Source organism: Solea senegalensis, linkage group LG2, assembly GCF_019176455.1.
Source record: "Solea senegalensis isolate Sse05_10M linkage group LG2, IFAPA_SoseM_1, whole genome shotgun sequence".
Taxonomy (NCBI): Eukaryota; Metazoa; Chordata; class Actinopteri; order Pleuronectiformes; family Soleidae; genus Solea; species Solea senegalensis.
The window spans coordinates 2,336,679-2,358,915 of NC_058022.1; the positions used below are offsets into that span (position 1 = coordinate 2,336,679).

General features: G+C 39.8%; 1 protein-coding gene across 1 annotated transcript in view; it reads right to left on the bottom strand.

The window, feature by feature from the left end:
• xpo4 (exportin 4) overlaps window positions 1-22,237 on the bottom strand; it is a 66,581-nt gene that overhangs the window by 6,045 nt on the left and 38,299 nt on the right. The window contains exons 9-18 of the mRNA XM_044016458.1: window positions 14,631-14,805; window positions 11,581-11,757; window positions 11,355-11,497; window positions 11,095-11,240; window positions 9,478-9,655; window positions 4,718-4,877; window positions 4,448-4,617; window positions 3,623-3,797; window positions 1,528-1,734; window positions 1,327-1,413 (exon numbers count right to left, since the gene is read on the bottom strand). Coding sequence (XP_043872393.1) covers window positions 1,327-1,413; window positions 1,528-1,734; window positions 3,623-3,797; window positions 4,448-4,617; window positions 4,718-4,877; window positions 9,478-9,655; window positions 11,095-11,240; window positions 11,355-11,497; window positions 11,581-11,757; window positions 14,631-14,805 — 1,618 coding nt within the window. The remainder of the gene's footprint in view (window positions 1-1,326; window positions 1,414-1,527; window positions 1,735-3,622; window positions 3,798-4,447; window positions 4,618-4,717; window positions 4,878-9,477; window positions 9,656-11,094; window positions 11,241-11,354; window positions 11,498-11,580; window positions 11,758-14,630; window positions 14,806-22,237) is intronic.

Below are 22,237 nucleotides of genomic sequence, written 5' to 3' on the forward strand. Positions count from 1 at the left end.
CACACGAGTGTCAGGAGGAGCAGAAACTGACCGCTACACCGACAGGACCAGGACTTTAGAACAGCTTCCACTCTTCTTCTCGGAAGACTTTCCTCAAGGTTTTGTAAAAAAAGTGTTTCTATGTTCATTCATGTCTGTAGAGCATTTATGAGGTCAGGCTCTGATGTTGGACGAGAAGGTTCTGGCTCACGATCTCTGTTCTTCCAGCTCCATGGTTGAGGTCAGGGCTCTGTGTGGGGCCTCGTCAAGTTCTTTCACAAACCATGTCTTTGTGCTCTGGGACACAGTCGCGTTGGAATGGAGAAGAAGGACCTTCCCCGAACATAAAGTTGGAAGCATAGCATTGTCCAAAATGTCTTGGTATGCTGAAGCGTGAGATTGTGCTTCATTGGAGACAAGAGGTCTAGAGACCAAAGCCTGAGTGAAATCAATAGTTAACAGGTGTGGACAAATGCTTTTGTCCATATCGTGTATTTACAGGCCAGACTGCAGTGAACCATCCTCTCAGTGGAGAGGAACCATACACTTCCAGGACTCTGAGGAGGACAGTGAAGACTGTGGCTGACCCCTCCCACCCTGGACATGGACAGTTTGACCCCCCTCCCCTCTGGGAGGAGAGACTAAGGTCCATCCGGACCAAAACCTCTGGCCACAAAAACAGTTTCTTCCCCTCACTCAGGCCAGCACTGACATTACACAACAAACAGCCTTTTTAGTTTTCTGTTCTTACACATCACACAAGTCACAAACTGCACAGATTTCTGTAACATTTGTTCAGTTTTGTGCTCTTGTTTTGCAGAACAAATACCTCATGTTGTGTAATAGCTTTACCTTGAAATAAACACGATTCTGATTCTGAAAATATTCCTTCTCATCGGCATTAAGACCAGAATGTACCAGTTCAGACACAGACTCCCTAATTTCACCTACTCATTCCCGTCTTGTAAGGCTCCATTAAAAATAGTAAGAAGAATGTATATCATTGAGGTTCCCTGGGCAGCCTGACCTTGTATCCAGCTGAAGTGTTTTTAGCTGCGAATCAGCACAACTCTCTCCAAATGTTGCTCCTGTTTTGAGATGGACGGACAACGTTGTGAAGCTGGACAGTTCAGAAGCGTCCCATCTGTCCAGACTAAAGCTCAGCTGATTTCACATTTAAGCATTTAGCAGACTTTATCCAAAGCGAGTGCAGAAGGAGATGCTAGGACAGAAGATGCTCTTGGAAGATCTGGGTCTTCAAGAGCTTCTTGTGTTCTGGTCACGCTCGGTAGGTCATTGTTTGTGTTTTTAACTCAAAACATGTATCATGTGCGGTTCTTCGCTCACCTCTCCCAGGTAACAGATCTGCTTGTGAGCTACTTCCACGAAAACCTCGATAATGAGGTTGACGGTCTCAGGTGTGTTGCTGTAAACCTGCAACAACAACAACAACAACAATCATGAGAGTGAGTTCGACCACAGATTCATACAAACAGCCTCGCTTTAACAAGACGAGGACGTTCTGGGCTTCTTCTTCATCTTCTTTACCTCCATGAGGCCGATGCAGCTGGACAGGAAGTCCATGAGGAAGGAGAAGAGCGAGGCCACGTTGTCGATCTGCGTTGCCTCGGCGATGCCGCACAGCGCCTCTAACGTGGCCACGATCTCCTGCTTGACGGCCTCCTGTTGGCTGATCTGAGCAAAGTTCTCCTGGTTGATGAGGTTGAGGAAACGCTGCTGCAGCGGGTGAAGCACCTGCACACAGACAGAGGGACAGACGGACGGACAGGAATCAATCGACTGACCAACAACGAACTGAGAAAATCAAATAAAAGTGTTGTTTTGGGATTTGGACACAGATGTTCATGTTTTAAGTCTTTTAATTGATGTCATGTGAGCTTTTATGTCCTTTATTTATTATTCTCCACAGCTCTTTGGTCCACTGTGGTTGTTTTAAAGTGCTTTACAAATAAAGTTGGACTGGAATGGATATTAGGAGAATACATTTTTATGTTTTATTGTTTTTTTTATGACCTTATTTTTATGTGATGTCATCTCTCCTCTAACACTTTTCTGAAGTGTTGTCTTTTTTCTTTCTTTTTATTACACTAAATTGACATTTGCTGTTTTATATTTTAAGGGTTTCTCTTAATTAACCACTTTTAATTTGAATTAAATGTGCTATGATGTTAACCATGTTCTCCTGTTTAATCTTTACATTACAGTGGATTAAAACCTTCAAATTAGACTATTTATTGAGATTTACAAAGTTACAGTGAAAATTAAGATTATTATTTGACTTAATTATTCTACAAGTGCTAAAAGTCAGTCACTTTTAATCAATTTTTACACATTTACCTTATGAAATCTATATTTATTCCAGTCCAATGTATTTATAAAGCACATTTAAACACAACAACAGTTGACCAAAGTACTGTCCGGTGGTAAAATTGAACAGTACAAATTAAATAAACAGACAAACACGTGCGTAGACATTGACATCTCACCCACACAGTGCAGAACAACAGAGAATAGTATTTACTTCTTTAAATATATATGTATATATACCAGCTATTGTATTTTTGCGTGTGGAAAGGTTTCACTGTGAACAAACCAAACTCTGAGTAACACGAGTCTCTGGCATTTCTGAGTGCGGGCGAGTAAAGGACAGCGAGCATTAATGTAAAGATCTGATGTCTCCTCTTCCTCGTCTGACAGTTCAGAGACGAGTCGAGCCGAGCAGCTGTGCGATTCAACAGCTGCTGTCTCACTCGTACACCCCTGTCCTCCCTCCTGCTCCTCACCCCCCTCCATAATTACTATGGAGTCACTGTGGCTTTACGCCCCCATTTACTACTGTCAGCTTATTAAAACAGAGGCCTGTGGGATTAAGACGAGGATCAAGTTAAACTCACCAGACAAAGACCGGTCAGACGCAGGATCTTATCGACGGGAATCCATCACCGGTCATTTCATTAAAACAAAAGCTGACACGTTCACATTCCTGTTCTTTGTGTGGTCGACAATAAATAACTAAATAAATACTTTACAATTAAATGTAGCTTCTTTTTTCTGTAGGGATGGGACCGTACCACTATTGTGCGTCTGATGCCGATATCACAAACTCGAGTATTTACTGATACCAATATCACCAAGTTGAGTATCGACACATACCGGTATCAGTCCAATACAGTCATTTTTATGCTAAACCATGCTAAACCATTTCAAAGACATGTGGAACAAATATAATGTTCTGTGACGTAAAATCGCCGGTTTTCTCTCTGGACTTTGGTGTAGGACAATTAGTTGTCTGGTTCGGTTGAGTTAGACGTGTGCTTTCCTGAAATGATGCTGTGTTTTACTTTCAAAAACTACAAAGGAAAAGACTTCTGTTTCTATTAAATTTTTTTCTGTGTAGATCGTGAGCGTGTGTATTTTAACTCATCTCCACTGCAGACCCCCGTTTTTCTTTTCCTCTGGTTGAGATGTTTTTGAGAGGTAAACCGAGGCTTTTTAGGTTTAAGACTGTACTGCATTTCCGACATTATCTCTTGCTGACATCCCATGTGTTGAGGTGCTAACAACTACGACATTGGGTGATACACCAAAACAAGAACTAGGATTATAGCGTCTTAGTCGTTACCTCGGCCCAGTATTGCTGTTTGGCGTCAGAGTCCATGTGAGCGAAGCCTCCGAGGACCAGAGCCTTCATCAGCGTCCTCTGCACCGGGCTGGACAGGAGGTGGAGCGGAGGACTCCGACTGGCAAACTGCTTGGCCAGGTTCCACCAGCTCTCACACTGCACCACAATGTTGGCCCTAAAAACACACAGGGAAAAGCCATCATGTCGATGTTGCCGTTGTTCTAAATTCTACATTTTAATGTTTTTATTTTTATTATATAACAGGATGGAACAATACTGTTTTGCTTAGAGATCCAAGAAGTTAAAATACACGGCGGTTCAGACCATGCAATGAAATCCTACTCAAATTTAGCATCAATAAATAAATAAAGTGAGAATATAATGAGACTAAAATCAGATAATATTTTAATGCGGTGGCTTCTCTAAGTTGAGAAGCCACATTTTAAATAATCGAGGAATTACTGATTTTTTTTTTTAATTTATCAAACGAAAACATTGCATATGTTGCATTATGGGAAAGTCTTCCAACCTATTTTGGTTCTTGACTCTCAGGAGGAAGAAATAAGTGCCTTTATCTAAATAAATGACTACATAAACAACCAAATGCCACTGCAGAGCTACCACTAAATAGTATTTTGACTGTTGGTTATAATTATTTTGTCAATAACAGATTAAATCAAGACTGAATCAAGTTTAATTTCCAACAATCAAATGTGTGTCAACCTCTAATGTCCTGTTTATTCAGTTTACAGTGAAACAATCTATTTTAATTGATTAAACAACGCAGATTAATTTTTTCTGACTGTTGACCACCACCATCCTCACCTCTCCCTCTTCTCCACCAGCGTCACCAGCAGCTCCACGGTGTCGTTGGAGAGCTCCACCTCGGAGCTCCACACCGACAGGTTGCTAATCACCTTCTCCAGGAGATATCCCACAATCCACTGGGCTCCCTCTGTGTCTGCGCCAAACGCTGTGCTGAGCGGGATGCTGATCTGAGGAGGGGGAGGAAACCGAGAGAGATGTTGTTATGTTTAGACGATAAAACTGAGGTTTAAAAAAGGCCCAGACCAGGGAGAGGTGCAGGTCTCAGACCTGCTCGTAAAGCTTCTCGTCCATCAGCAGATACGTCTTGGCCCAGCGTCTGAGGAACCACATGATGTCCTTTCCCATCTGTGGACTCAGAAGGTCGGTGAGACTCGCTCTGCTCGCCCTGGACTCCACCTCAGACGTCCGCAACACAGCCGACAGTAACCTGAGACACAAGAAGAAACCAAACATCAGTTTGAGACATTTTCATGTGACTTAGGCGTTTTATTTTCATTTGAGAGACGAAAGACAGAGAGACAATCTGTCCTTAATAACTTGACAATGATGTAATAAAGTTTTTGAACCAGGATATAGGACGATTATGCCATCCAATATACCTATTTTTGATGAGCAAACTACAAAAAAAGATATTTTATCTCCTAGAAATGCATTTAAAATGGCCAAAATGATTCCATTATTGGAGGGTATTACACTGTCGTCATCTGGCCATCGTGTTTTGTGCAAATGCCCATTGACAACGCATGTATCGTATAAAAGCATCTCACTCAAATCAATTTATTATCAAAATAGTTTCATTTATAATTAGTCAACAAATTGTTGCAGCCCTAATTGTGTGCATGTAGGGTAATTATTCATAATGAACCCAAGTTTAGCCTTTTATAATAGAATGATTGGATGGTTATAACACATCTTAGCTTCTCGAGTGCAGCGTGGATTTGAGATGTAGAGTAATGGATCAATTTGAATGAATAAACAGCTATATTTTATCAAATGGCAGAAGAAGAAATAATTGTAAATAATTACTACAGTACAAAACGAAATCATGGCATCACATAACGGCCAGAAGTTGCCCTAAAAATCAGCAAAATCAGCAAATCACCAAAGAAAAGCCCCCGTGTCAGTCAACTGTAAAAACTGGAAACAACATTAACAACAGCAGCAGCAACAAAAACACTCTTGGCTTCACCAAGTCCACACACAGGTGTGTTTGTGCATCGATCCACTCATGTGGACGGCCTCGACAAATCCTGGACCATAACCAGTTCATCTCTGACACTAACCCTTAACCACAACTCAAATCTCAGCCTTAAACTTTAACCAGACCCTCAGAAGTGTGGTTCTGCCTCATTAGGACCAGATGTTGGTCACCATGAGGACGACTGGCCCTGACAAGGTCAGCGTTTATGAAGGAAAATGGTAACAAACACAATCACACATAGTCATTATATAAAAGGACAGAGGGACAGAGGGACAGACAGAGGGCTTAGAGCAGCTTATGGTTCCGCCCCCTCAGTGGAGGACAGTGCACAGTTTCACATTGTTTGCAGAAAACAAACCACGGTGACATTTACGAGGCCGGTGTCGGCCGCTCGCTGCGAGGAAACGCGATATCATCGGCCGCTCCACTCTTTCATTGCCTGTCATCTCCCTTTTACACACACATACACACACGTACACACACCTGAACGATGCTCGACGACCTTCAGCAGACAATATCACTGCCCACTGTCGTCACAGCGATTATCCACACACACACACAAATACTGTCGCTCGTCTCCTTTAATTGTCGTGAAAAACTGTTGTGATAACAGTAACTAGAGATTCACTTCACAAGAATGTCAAGGTCCGTTTTATTACGTGCCGCTGTATTTTTAGAGATGTTATTTTGTACTAATGCTCCAACAAACACATGGAGGGACATAATCCTTACTGTGTACTTACTCCCATAATTATAATCCCACACTCAGAACTTGGAGATACATCAATAATTGATCTATTTATCGTGAGGTGAGACGAGATATGGTCTTAGATCTTGGAAACTTTTCTGGTTTTAAAGACTGTTGCACTGATAATCATTATATACATTTGTAAAGTACACAAAATATTATCAATTAATAATAAATATTATTTTTTGATGACGTCATTTGTGTTATAGCAGGATTTGACCATATCTGTCATCAATTTCCTTGTTTCTAACACGTAAATATCCAGGGTGGAGAGAAAATTCAATACAGCGAAAAATCGCGATATTTTGTGTGGCGATATTATGTCGCCTTTAAGACATCAAGTATTGAAATTCTTTTTGCAGTAATGTTAGTAAATGAAAGTAACTGAGATTGCAAATAAACATTAAACCTTTTGTGCTCTCTCTCACTAGAGCTGTTGTAAGAGTATATATCGCAATATATGATTTTGCGAATACTCAGTGTTTTGCAGTATCATGATAATATCGTATTGTGACTTATATCACAATAATATCATATTGCAGCTGAAATATTGTGATAATATCATATCGTGACTCAAATATCACAATAAACATAGTGACTTAAATATCGCGATAATATCATCGTGCACATATATTGTGACAAAAATATCGTGATAGTTTGAAATGTTGTTATAAGGGGGTTTTGTGTGGATTTAAATTGACAAGTTTATAATAAATTTATTTAAATTAACAACGCATCTTTATTTTCAAGCCTAATTATTTGTTATAGCATAATTAGACCACATTTATAGTCAGTTTTATTGTGTCTAACACATGTAAATATCTTTCATTTAAAGAAATAAAGCAGGTATGAAAGGTATTTTAAGATCATGTGACACAGATCATAAACAGTAGCTTATATTTTATTTTAAGAGTGGATTTACAGTCACTCTCACTCTTAAAGCATCTCCTATATCTGGATACAGACTAAAAATAGACAGATTATTTATACGACACATTGCCCAGCCTTACAGAAATACTTATTTGATTTATATTGGGATATATGTGGACATGAAATGATGTAAATAAACAAGTATATTGTCCAGCCCTACACACAGTAACATATAGAAAGAGAGAGACTGCAGTGCAGTTTAATGCAGCGACACACTGTCTGCTCGTTCACAGAGAACAGGCTGAAAATGAGTTTTCAGAGTCAGACATCTGAGGCCCTGCAGACGTAATTATTGTTCAGTGATTTTTATTGACCGGCGTCTCGTCATCTGCTGCCTGTTGTCATTTTGTGCTGCAGAGCAGAAGAGAAGCGGCTGCTGCTGAAGTCAGAGCAGCTTTTATTCTGTCACTGCAGCAACAAAACATTATTATCTTGACTCATCCATTTACTTTGACTTTAAAAAACAAACAAAAAACAAACTCAAAGTCAAACAAGTCTTCACACCACAACAAAAACGTATTTATTTACCTCCGACAGGGACATTGTTGTCACGAGGGCTGCGACTGAAGATTATTTTCTCCATTAATCAATGATCTGTGTTTATTTACTACTACATGGAGCAAAGGAACCAGAAAATGCTCACATTTAAGAAAAAACTCACAACTTGTGTCAATTATTTTAAAAGAAAAAACTCAAAATGAACAAAATAATTGATTAATTTAGTAATTGTTTACACATTGTTTTCATTTAATGGGTTTCAGGGCAGGTGCAATATTAAATGTTGTGTACTTAATGGTTTTAATGTCACACCTTGCGTATATTTTAATATATATTTTCACTTTGTGTTTCAGGGCAGGTGCAATAATATATTTTGTGTATTTCTTTATTATTTGTTATTTATATTTGGCTGTTTATCGTCTTGTTATTGTTGTGCAGCTGTTGTTGTAGCACTTCTTTCTTCCCTGTGAGGACAATAAAAGCTATTTTGATTTGATTTTTGGTCCCTGTGGGATTAAACTGCATGGTGACCAGGACACCACCGTCTTCTACACAGTCAGATGGCGTTTGAGTGTGAATGTGAAAGCACCGTCAGGTTATTTTTTTTTGTTCTTTTTTTATGGGGCAATAACTGACATCTCTTTGACGTGCAGTCATCCAGCCTCGCCGTCGCACTGAGAGACAAATCTATTCTGGGGGAGAGTTTAATGGCCGTCTCGCCCGGCGGCCACAACGACATCCAAGGACTGCAGCACAATATGAAGAGCCATCACTTCTGATAGCAGACGTATCTCACTGCGCTTTGTCTGGACCTTGAATCAGCGACATTTTGACACTTTCTACCGCTTTATCCTCCACATGAGAGAAGCATAGCTTTCAACACAAGTATGAGACCTTGATTTTACTCGTTTTTGTTGTTTTTATTTGTGTTGTTGTTGAGTATTTATTGTTCTCTGATGTACAGCACTCTGTTTCAGCTGTTGTTGTTTTTTTAAAGTGCTTTATAAAAGAATAGAAATAGAAGTTAGAGTGTCCATTTAACGCAATCTACATGTTTTTGGACTGGGGAAGGAACCCGGAGAGAACCCACACACGACAAGGAAACTCTGACACAGAATGTCTCGGTCGAAAAAGGATCCAAATTGGTGACCTTCTTGCTGTGAGGCACCACTGTTAGCCACTGTACCACTGTGGAGCCCACAAACACAAGCAACAGCTTTACATTTGTTTTAGGGAAAATCTTTATGAGAAATACAAATGAAAAATTTTTTTTAAATGGTGACCAGTGTGAAGGTGTTTAATCTGCATTCAATCCCGTTGGGTTTTTAACTGGCTTTGGTTTTGGAACACGAGACCCTGGGGTACAAAACGCCAATTTCTTCCTTCCATTTTCTGCAAATTCCTGCGTCATTTCTGGCACAACCCTCAGTCGTGGTTGGACAAATCATCAACCATGAATGTTTGTATTTAATTACAACTTGGTAGAATTCAGGAATCGAAGTTAAACAGTTGTTCAGTTTTAGTGATTTCTTTGTTGTACGGAGCAGAAAGAAACACGCTTAATTTAGACAGCCCTTAAAAGCTTTTAGCAAGCTCACAAATCCCTCGTTTGAGCTCTAATGTTAGCACTGAGTGTTTCTTTCTTCTCACCTGATGACCGAGTCTGTGCGGTTGCAGCCCGGTATGGACGAAGCCTTCTCCCCCGGCGATCCCAGGATCTGCAGCGTGGTGTTGATGTCCACCTCCGTCGAGTGTTTAATGGAGAACTCCATCACCTCGGAGGGGATCAGCGGCGTTTCACCCTGAGGGTCGTCTGCCAACACGTACCCTGCAGAGAGAGCAGACCACGTGTTACACACGGCACGCTCTCTTTTGGTTCAACTATGGAAAGAAGTTGAACCAAATATGTGTGTATATATATATATATATATATATGTATATATATATATATATATATATATATATATATATATATATATATACACATATCAGGTCATTACACTTACAAGTATACTTGGACTTAAGAATTAAGTAAATACTTAATGTATATAATTACTTTAAATTCAATTTCTGCTACATTGAAAACAATAAAGCAAAATACCAAAGTTAAAAATTTAATTGACTAATCTTAATTTTTACTAGTTTTTTCACACACACACACACACACACACGTGTATATATACTGTATGTATACATATATATTATGTGAAAAGACTAGATTATTGTCATTGTGTGGAAATTTCCAATATATGTCCAGTGTGTAAAATTTGGGTGAAATTATTTTCAATGTGGCATAAATTGAATATAAAGAGCTTATAAACATTAAGTATTGACTTAATTCCTAAGTCCTTAAGCCTTAATACTTCATTTCCTATAAGTGTTCAATCACCTGATTGCATGAATTCTTGTTAGCTTTTTATTTCTATCTGAAGCAGGGTCAGCTCCGCCATTCTGGATAACCATGTTTTTACAGTGGCCCGCGATGGACAAACTAAAACGCAGTTCCGATGCTTCCTGAAGGCTGCATAGATTAGCTTCTCAGACACACATGAAATGGAAGAGAGTGAAGTGACTTCCCCGCAAAATATTCACACCATTACAGACGATACAAAGCGTTAAAAGGCGTTTTCTTTTGGCAGACGTTCTAACGCAGCTGAAACAGTAAATATACGGCGAGGACTCGACACAGAACTGCTTTGAACACTTTAATGATGCTGATTCAGACGCTATTTAATGAACTCAAAGTAAAAAAATAACAGGGTGGAGTTCAGTTCCTCTCAAATAAAATCAGTTTGTAGTAAAGTGCTGCACTGGTAAACCTCATTTTCATTAATTATGCTGAAAACGGTTCCTGTTCAGTAGATATATTTAAATGTAAAAACTTTTTCACCTTTTATTTTGATTTAAATGAGTTTTGTTCTTCATGTTTTAACGGTTCAACACTTATTTTTAAGTTCTAGTGCCATTTTATTCACTTTTATGATGTAAATGTATAATGAAATGACTCTACTATACTGCATGTGTGTATATACTGGCAGTGGACCAATAAAGGGTCAATTAGGAGAGATTTTACAACCTTTCGTCATCAGGGGAAACCAAATAAGTAAAAAAATGTGCCGATAGTTTTCTATTTTTAGTCCTGCCTAGGATAATAAATGTCAAATCTACTCACTTTTAACAGAAATAAATTATGTTTTTCTGGAAAAAAAGCCAGAAAATATAGTTAAGTGGCTACAAGACCCGACAACTCTAAAAAAAAAAACTGACCTGAGACCAGTATGAGCCAGTGGATGTCCTCGTAGAGGTCGTCCAGGACTTTGCGGTCCATCGACCCCGGGTCGGACGAGGCCATGAGGTGCTGCTGTGTCCTCTGGAGTTGACCGTGCACCCGCGTCACGCGGTCCTCCAGCAAACTGTAAACACAACACTTTAACTCACAGAGTGTAACATAATAATTATCTTATAAAAAAAAAACAAAAAAACAGAGCAGTTAATGGAGGAAATGATCAGGAGAGGAGATTATGAACCTTGTGAGCAGAGGGATGCAGTGGTCAGCTGCTACTCTTCCCAGCATGCCGATGCTGGACAGCTGGTCTGAGAACAGCTCCCTGTCGTCTTCCTGCAGCTCATTGATCTCCTCCTCTTCATGAGACGAGATGCCATTCACCGACTAAAAAGGTGAGCAGAACAATTCAGTTTGTTTTTCTGTGATGACGCTACCTGCGTATAGGGTTTAAGAACTTGAAGCGGTACCAGGTTGCGTGTGCCGTCAGGAGCGGCGATGTGACACTGGATGTAGGAGTTGAAGACCTGCACCGCCGGCTGCACGAAGCAGCCGCGAGGAAAGTGCTCGTCGTCCTGCACGAGCGTCAGCCACGACTCCAGCAGCTTGTCGTAGGCCTCCATGTAGACCATGTCGTCCTTGTCCAGCTGGAGGGAGACGAGCGGACATGGAAGAAATGTGAGAAAACAGACGTAAATAATCCTTAACAACGGGAGGAAAGTCACTTTACTGCCTCAGTCTGTTTGAAAACACGTTTTAAACATTTAATGACTACTTTAAACACTTGTAAGGGGTGAACTCATGAATATTTACAGTGCTCAACTAATCTAATAGACCACCTAAACACAAATATTTTAGAAAACTGGCAAATTACAAACTAATTCACCTTTTTATACCCAAAAATGTAACATTCACCCAAATGTTATGGAATGCGAGTAAATAACTATAATTTTAACATCTTAATGAAGAAATAATAATGTGCTTTACTATTTTTGCAGTTTTTGTTGTAAAAGTTCATGGATAATAATATTTACATTTTAGGTGAAAAGAGCTTCTACATGCTGTTACAGAAACAAAAATGATTCAGATAAATACCAATGTTGATCATTTAGGGCCAAACATTCCACATTAAGTGGTCTAACAGCGCTTTTCCACGATACAGTTCCAGTACGACTCTGCTCGGCACGGCTCGACTCTACTTGGGTTTTTGCCTTTCCATCAGTGATGGTACCTTTAGTGCCTGCTCCGACGAAGCTGAGCTGATACTAAAAATGTGACGTCAACAACCTGAACTGCTGGCCGCTGATTAGTCAGAGAGTGTCATCACTGGAGTCGTGGGCTTGTGCGCCGTCTGACACGAGCATCAAAGCGAACAATGAACGAACTGGAGATCAAAACACTACGTTGATCTCCAACAATCGTCTAAAATTCAGTTAGACCCAAAACAACTGGTTTGTGTTTGTGTCGCGTATGAAAAACCACTTCATGGCAGTTTGACTCCCACTCACGTCGAGGAGGAACTAAAGTAATGGAAAACAATGTGAAACCGAGTAGAGTGAAGCTGTGCTGTGCTGGAACTGTGTAGTGGAAAAGCGCGATAACTCTGCGTTCCATTTGGAAGTGGGTAGACCGTGATGGACTAGAACGTGCAGACGAGAGATCATACAGGTCACATTCTAGTGAGTATCAGTTTTGTATTCCCCCCTCAGCCAAATCACACTCATATTTGCTTAGTCTGCTTCGTGCTCACCCTAGAGAAACTGCAATCAACCAATCATGAGTGTAGTGGGTGAAGCCGTGGCCGAAAATGACTCCTAAAAATAACTCCACCTCCATTTTATGGAAGTGGTTTGGGTTTTTCCCCCAAAACGTCAAGGAACAAACAACGATGAACCTTTTGTCGTTGAAGGGAAACAGTGAGGTGAGACCACAGGTCACTTTAGACCCAAGCAAACCACTTTAACACAGTGGAAGAAGTGAAAGTGACCTTTTACCTTGCAAAAAAGACCCTGTTGTTTACCTTTTAAAATTAAAATAACATTTTTTTTTGAGTTAAGCGGAACAGTACACACTCGTTAAATGTCCATTGTTCTTGGCACAAGTTAGCAAAAGTGGACAAATCTGTTCCCGAAATGTTCTTTGTCCTTATTCTTATGTTATTTTTGTTGTTGTCTTTTAGGGTTTATGTTTTAAAATGGGAGAATAGTTAGTTTGCAGTGTTTCAATATGTGTATTTTTCTTCTAAATGCCCTGTGGGGGCTTTTTGTTTGGTATTTAGATATTGGTTTAATAGTGTCATTAATGATTTGCGTAGAAAATGTTTTTTGTTTTCATAACATTTTTGATTGTCAGTATTTAGTTTTACTCCCCTCAGCTATGTTATTGTTGATACATTTACTAGTTTTTGGTAAGCAAACGTGAGTTTTTGTTATTTATTAGGATTGCTTTGGGCATAACTTGAATTATATATTATGTGAGATTACTGGATTACTTGTTATTTTATTTGCTTGCTCTGGACGATAAACTGACGCAGAACAGCAAAAACAACCTGGTCTGGACATGTTTATTTCTATTGCCCGTGTAAGATTCATACCCATGATGCATTAGTGGTGTTTTAATTAAGTTTATCTTGAGGGTTTTTTGACTAATGGCCACTATGCACACCTCAGATGTGCTGTGTGCAAAAAAGGCTTTTAATTAAGAACATTAAACAGTGAAAGAAAATCACAGGTTACAGCAGCCTATGGATGAACATGAACAGCCTGACAGAGCTGGAAAAATGTGACTTATTGTTATTTAATATGATTACTTTGGTCTTAACCTGAGTTCTGTGTGTGAGATGACTGGATTATACAAGGATTACAAGGATAAAAGGACTAATTTGGTAATTTTCTTTGCTTGCTTTGGATGATAAAGCGATAAAGAACAGCAAAACCAACCTGGTCTGAATGAAGTACAAATACTTTGTTACTGTACTCAAGTACAACTTACTCCACTACATTTCCTCTAACTTCCATCTACCCGTTACAACCAAATAAAATCAGAAGAAGAAGAGTTGGTATTATGGTCTGTATTTATATAGAGCTTTTTTAAGTCTTGATTCAGCTGCTTTTACACGCGTCAACATGGGGTTAAGTTTTAACCCACAACCTTTACAGTTGAAAGACAACTCGTTCCTACCACTGAGCCACCATGACTCAATCCCTACTCCTCACTTTTGATACTTAAGTACAGTAAATGTCATATACTTTAACTTTTACTATTACCCATGATGCATTAGTGTATTTTTGAGTTTTCTCGACAAATGGCCACTATACGCACCTCAGATGTGCTGTGAGCAAAAAAAAAAAAAGGCTTTGAATGAAGAACATTTGACAGTGACAGAGCATAAGAAAGCTTAAGATGAACCTGAACAGCCTGACAGAGCTGGAAACCCCCACACACACACACACACGCACACACACGCACACACACACAGTGTTGACGACATGAGCTGTGACAGACACAAGTTCTCACTCACCACCTCCTCCAGCGCGGCGCTGCGTCCAAACGAGCAGGTGAGCAACGTGAGGCAGTTGATGAAGGAGGTGAACAGCTCGCTGGGCAGCGCGGTTAAAATACTCCGGGGGAACATGGTGATCAGGTTGGAGATGATATTGGAGATGCCCACGGCCTCCGAGTCCTCGATCTCAATCCTGGGAATGCAAGATAATAAAAGTGTAAGATCTAAAGATGGGAGATCTAAAAACATTCCATGACACGGACATGAGGTAACTTGGCTCCAAATGTCCACATTTTCAATCCAAAGCCCCCACGCTGCTGCTGCTGCTGCTGCTGCTGCCAGAGGAAAGACTTTTTTTTTTTTTTTTCCACCCTCTCTCCCGGGTGAGGCCGAGGCTAAGCTGAGGTCACTTTGCAGTTTACGCGCTGGTGACGGCGGTTTGGAAACGGGGCATGAAAATTGATCCAAAACTCGTGGGCAACGTGACTCCGACAAGTTTTCCACAGCTGCATCTGAGGTTATTTTTATGGTATTTCTGCCCCATAGTTCAACAGCGCCGAGTCAGACGTGGGAGGATATGGCTGACTCGTGACTGAGATGAACGAGAAGTGTAATTGCACCTCTTAATTTGAAGTGACTCTTATCGTCACATCACACGCAGAAACACACGTGATGATAGGTTTCACTTTTGAAGCGGTTTATGGTTTTAATTCGACAAATCTAAGCACTTAATCTGAACAGTCAGAGTGAAGAGATACTGGAGCAGACTAAGAAGGAGGAACGCAACAATTACTGCTTACTAAATTAGTTAAATGGGATTTTTCAGCTTCTAAAATGTGAATAGTTTCTTTTCCCCATCTAACAGAAATCATTAAAACTGAAAACAAAACAAGACATTTTGAGACCATAACTGATTCATTGAGAAAATAACCCACAGATGAATGGATGAGAGCTGCAACGACTGAATGATAATTAATCGATTACTATGTATTTATATACATATATATATATATATATATATATATATATACATATATATATATATATATATATATATATACATATATATATACATATATATATATACATATATACATACATATATATATATACACACACATATATATACATACATATGTATATATATATATACACACACACACACACACACACACACATATACATATATATAATTACAGACTCATTTGATATCAAATATTTAAAAGGCACTACAGGGAACAAAGTGCCGCCACATGTCTCAGATGGAGACAGTTGTCGTCCCCCCGTCCGGCAGCGGCCCGCTTTGTTTTAATATCACACGCGCTCATGTGAGTTCCCATGAGCCCGCGGGTCTTAAAAGAATGAGGCGTGGTCAGGTGAAATGTCGGCACTTGATGTAGTTAACTTGATGTAGTGGAAACTAAGTGGCTGCATGTGAGCGTCACACACCGAGCATGTAAGGAAGTCAGTGGCCCCCACGGGAATTCTGTTTTGTTGTATCACCATATATTAATATGTCTGATGTTTGCCGTACATGAGCACATGGTCTGCGACAACTACTCCATTATTTCCAGCCCTCTTAAATGTGAATATTTCCTAGTTTTTCTTTGCTTAGATATCCTTAAAAAGTGAATCATTTTGGTTTGTGGACAAAGCAAGACATTTGAGACCAACTTTCAGGTATTTTCCCTCACTTTTTTACCTTGCAAATACACTATTATTGACAGAAATATGACAATTATTGTAGTATGCTGGCATGACACCAATTTGTTTATTACACATCACACCACCGATGATTAATTTGGACACATAGGTAAACTCATTAGAACCCATTTTCCCACCATTAAATTATTATATTAAAAACAACATTTACAATGTGGCTCTATAGTAACTATAATTGAACTATTTAAATCTATTGAATTCAACTGTTAAATTATGTTATTGTTGCTCACATGTACCCGGTACAATGTTTTACAAATTTTAATACAAAATCTTGCTGGAGCTGGAACTGAAAATGAGGAGGCCGCCATTTCTAATTGACGTCAAACATATTGGAATTCCTGTGTTTCTTTTTTTGTTTAATATTTAAAAATCAGTTGACATACGTACAGTAAACACAACCTGACAGGGAACATCTGTGACTGGACAAATCATGAGGACGAACTCTGGCCTTAGAGGGGACGTCTCTCTCCACTCTTCTTAAAACATCTCGACTAATAAAAACACGCCTTTGCGTACATTTTCTCTCACATCTGTGCATTTCTGTGGTTAGAGTGGAGGACCGGGAATAGCAAAGGTCGTTATCCTGAGTGCATTTGAAGTCAGAAGAGGAACAGTGAGTGTGTGTGTGTGTGTGAGTGAGAGAAAGAAAGAAAGAGAGAGAGAGAGAGAGGCTGAACTAACCCCTATAAGATGGGAGTTAAATTGCGAGCAGAAATGTTCAATCACTGCAGATCGACCATCCCTCCCCACATGGTTTTCCGATGAGGCAATTGGAAAAACGCTCCAAGAATAGGTGATTACAGAGAGAGAGAGAGAGAGAGAGTGAGGCTGTGAGCAAAAAGAGAGAGAGGAAGAGAGCGAGCGAGAGAGAGGAGAGAGAGAGACCCCTACTCAGTGTATCACATGCTTTAGAGTGAGCTGGTGTTCTCTCTGTAATGTGTGTGTGTCAGTTATTTATACACAGGAGAGTTGCCCCTTAATTCAGATCAGAACCATGCCGACAGCAGACACACCCACACGTGAACATGAGATGCTCGTACTGTAGTTATTAGCCTCGGATAATCGTTGCTCTCTCTCCCCCTCTCATTTCACATGAACATCTCTTTTCCTAAACATTCTACTCCATGCTGCAATATACTAAAAAGTAAAAGAAAACCAATGTTTTATCAATAATTGCATTTATTAAAACAAAAGGCAATTTAGTTAGTGGACTTCATGAGTGCAAGTTGCAAAAGTGTTGAAGTTTACGAGACTTCTTGAATGCACTTTCAACTTGCTTGTCTAAACTCAAAATGCTGTAGATATGCCACAACGGTAATAACATTTACCAGGGTCATTGAATGCATTTAATAAGCTACCCCCATTAACTCAACACAGTGAACACTATTATTTTTTGTCTTTTTTGGCTTCTCGCTCTCTAGAGGTCGCCACAGTGGATGTTTTTAATGCCAGATGCCCTTTCCTGATGCATTTATCCAGGCTTGGGTTATCAGAACCACGTGAAACTGGATGTGGCCCTCCCTGTGGCTGGGTTCAATTTAAGCTGTGTTTCCATCAGGTAGAATCGTTCGGTTTGGCACAGTACGGTACTTACCATTCCATTCTTTGGCACCCATCCCTTGGGGTGCTATTGTAAAATGGTTCAGTCAGGGTGGAGCCACCCACAATAGTAAGCCGATTGAGTGACAGAAAAACCAAACGCCTGCAGTCTATTCTCTTACAAAGCTTGACGACTCTTTGAGAGAAACAGCCACAAACCGAGCAGGAAATAAAAGAGCTGCTGGATGACCTCCATTGTTGTCTGTTGTGTTGCATCCGACGTCGTCGCACCGGTACAACATCACGCAACAATGTCCATCGAGCACAGCCCACAACCCGCCTACCAAGCAAAGGCACTGTTCTCTTGTGTTCAAAAAAAACAAGTCTGACCTGGCTCTGGCTCTTTCATGCTCTGGACAGAGTTCCCACACCTTAGTTGACATCACATTCAAGCACTTTTCAAGAACTTTCCAAGGCCAATTCCCTCAAATTCAAGGACCAAATGTGCCGACACAGGTTAAGATGGGACGACAATTTGTACGTTTCGTCCATGGCATCCACTTTTATTGATTTGCATCTGGACAAGTGATTGTCCTTGGGGTCTTGGTCAAAGTCGGTCTTGACAGAGATCTTGGAATTTTCATTTCCCAGACATCACGTCTCTTGCTTAACGTTACTCGCTCATTGTTCTGCACGGAATCTCATGTCAACAGTGGAGAGAGACAGTGGACAGTGTCCACAACATTTAGCTAAATATCAACTTAACTTCTTTCCTGCATAAAATTCAAGCACTTTCAATGACCCATGTCTATTTAGTCTATTTTTCAAACTTTCAATGATTTCAAGGACCTGTGGGAACCCAGGCTGGAGATTAGAATGCCAAACAAATAAAACCAGTGACTATTCAAATGAGCCTATTATAAAGTGCTTAAATGCAGCAATTAGAGCCTGTGAGAACATTATAAACCATTCTGAAACTTAAAGCTCCATTTCTGGTTACAGGAGTAAATATATGGTCCTTCTCTAACATTGTTAGCTTTGCTTTCTTTCTGCCAAGAAAACTAGACGAAGCTCCTTCAGCTCATTTAGGTCAACTTTAATCTTTAATATTAAATCATAAGTGGATTGGTCTCTGAACAAAAAAGGGTGTAGGGACAAAATCTCATGTAAAACGAGCCTGGACGTTTGTTTGCTGAGAGTGAAAAGACCCTGATGTTATCAGAGAATCTGAATTAAGTGTAGCTGAAAACTGATAACATGTCTACGAGGAGCTATGGCAGCAAAGCCCCCGGTCGAGGTCGAAACCAAGCGGGAGATCGCAGAGATGGGAAGATGATCTCATCACAACATGCACAGGTCAAACGGAGGTCCGTCAATGTTAAGAATAAGAGTTAAAAAAGACTGTATGACTCCCAAAGAAAATCTGTTTGGATAATCTGGATTTCTTGAATGCACCTTAAACTTGCTCCCCTAAACTCAAAATGCTGTAGATGTGCCACAAAAGTGATGACATTTACGAGGGTCCTTGAATGTATCTAATTAGCTGCTCCCATTAACTCAACACAGAGTGAACCCGTTAAGTATACTAGTTAAAAAGACAGTATGACTTAGAAAAAAAAACCTCGCAAAATGACAAATATGCTCTTTCAAAAATCACTGAAAGAGCAAAATCCAATATCCGATACAATCCAATACAATCGCTGTAAAAATGTAAATAAGATTTAGAAACAGTATTTTAGTAGCTTTTTGTAAAATGACTTTATTGGACTGACACCAGTATCAATAAATATTGGTATCAGACACCAAAAAGTGATATGAAGCCATCCCTATAGTTAAATAATCTGTTCTATGTTCAGAGATTTGTGAAAAACAGGTATAAATTAAGTTGTCCTGCTGAACTTAAATGTTAAATGTACATTTTTAAACAGGTGCAGGGGGGGAAACTCTGGGGGGGCTCTCACTGCAACTTCACCCTGCCACTGCTGCTGCTGCTGCTGCTGCATCTAAACACAGAGCAGTAATCTCCTTTAATGCATCTACCTGCAGACCAAAACACACACTGAATCCCCGTGCTACACGCAGGGACGATCAATAACCGCCAAACAGCTGCTGGTGCGACCAATTCACAAGAAAAACACGGCTCAAAATGTGCCACAACACATGATCACACGCTTTATCCTTCCTCTGAGAAATCCACGCCTGTCGCTGCTTTATGCCAATTAAATGCTAACCATATTAATTATAATAGAAAAGGACCATATTTAGTGTAACAGGAGCCCCTTAAATCACGTAAAACAAAAGGTAAAGACCGTCTGTAGGTCACTGCAGCAGCAAGACAAGGCGAGTCAAGATTGAGTGTTGGATTATTTCTGCTCCATTCTGATTGAAAGCTGTGATTACACGCAGGTCGGCAGTGACACCTCTGCAGCGTGTGATTAGGAACGGAACAGCAGCAGCAGCGCTGAAGTCGAGATGCAGGAAGAAAATGTGAAGGGAAAATTGGCTTTGAGCTGAGCTTAAGGGATAAAGCAAAAAAAAAAAACCCCTTTATTTCCTCTGCTTGGAACACCCAGGTTCACAGCTGCTTAGTGAAGGGATTTTCAGCAGAATAAATTGACCTGAACACTCGAGTACGCGCAGTTTATTCCACTGGAAACCTGTTGGGCTTTTTGATGCAGATGCTGCAACGCTGAAGCAAGAGCACGAGCATGTATTTTAAAAGGATTTTCACAATAAAACACGTTCAAAAACACCGAGATTAGAGCATGAGCAACAAAAAGCTCTGTACAGACGGGTTTGAACCTCATTTATGACACATATGTTTATCAATTTACAACAATATTAGTTGGTAGGAGCTGATTAAGTTTTTGGTTTGTTGTTTTTTGTTCACAAATAAGATCAAATCACAAGAGAATGACATTTATTTGACATTTATAGTAATATATTTGATTTCAAAGCACTCAAAGTCACCTTACAGGCAGATTTTTTTTTTGTTTAAGTATAAAAGTACATTAATAAACACAATAATGCATAAAAGCATTATATACAGTGTTTAAAAACAGATGGAATCATTTATTTTAGCCCAGGTGACGTACAAATCATTACAATATTGGCACATGGTTGACGGTTTTACTGTGAAAAGTTCCGACTTATTTTCATTTTCGTGCGTTAGATATATTAATTCTTTTCTTTGTTTCGGTTTTTTACATGCATCATAATGAAGAAATCTTCAAAATTGATGCAACAACCACTATGATTTAAAATATATCATATTGCTCCAGGGCTGAAACTAATGATTATCGTCATATTCTATGTTGTGTAGTCTATGAAATGTCAAAAAAGATGTTTATTATTCAGTTCTAATGATTTATTTGTTATATGGAACAAAGAAATATTCACATTTAAGAAGCTGAAAAAACTAAGCGCTTGTTGTAATTGTTTTTTTTTTTTAAAAAAAAGCCCTCAAAGCGATGAACGGAATCTGAAAATCCTTGGCGAAGCCACCACTGCGTCACTTCAAAAGGAATGACGACGATTGACTCGCGGCGCTGCTTAAAATAGCCGAATAACACGGGAGAAACACGTTATCGGCAGACGTAATCTCTGAGCGAGGATCAGACTGAAGAAAGAAACATGTTGTTCAGATTGCGTGAGGTAACTGGAGCGCGTTCCCAACATGAGTGGAGGGGTTCATGAAGTTCTGCAGAGCTGCAGGGCTGGAAGTTTATTCATCAGCGTCAGGGCTGGCTTCTATATTAGATTAGATGAAAACGATTGTATAACATACACACAAGCGTTCTCAATATTTACCACTGTTTTTAATGGTTGCTAGTGTTGATGTATCCCCCTCCTCTCCTCTCCCCTCTCTGGTTGAAAAATAGCGTCTCTGTGAAAAGAATAACTGCATAATTTGATCTAATTTCACAAAACATTTTTGGGTTTTTCGAGGCATCTGGGAAACATAAGCTCCGGGTTAAGTCCATTTGTTACAGGACTGGAACACGAACGATTGAACGAACCCTTCGCTCCCCGGTTGCTTTTTTTCCCCCCCCCTTCTTCCCCCTCAGCGAGAAACGAAGCGACGGTGGAATCACAGGGCCGTTAAAAAACACAACAGACTCAACACGCAATCGTTTCCTGTAAATACAGCAGAGAAGGAGCGTGAGTCACCACCCTGTTGAGTCTCTCCCTCTTGGAATCCGACAAAAACACGGAATCCTTGAGATTATCGGTGAAAAATAAAACATCTGCTGCGACCGGGGCCAAGGATAAGAAAACACTTTAATTCTACTTAACTCGTGCCACTATTTAAACGCTACAATAAATGGATTTTAAATGCATATTAAGTGTTTATAAAGAACTTT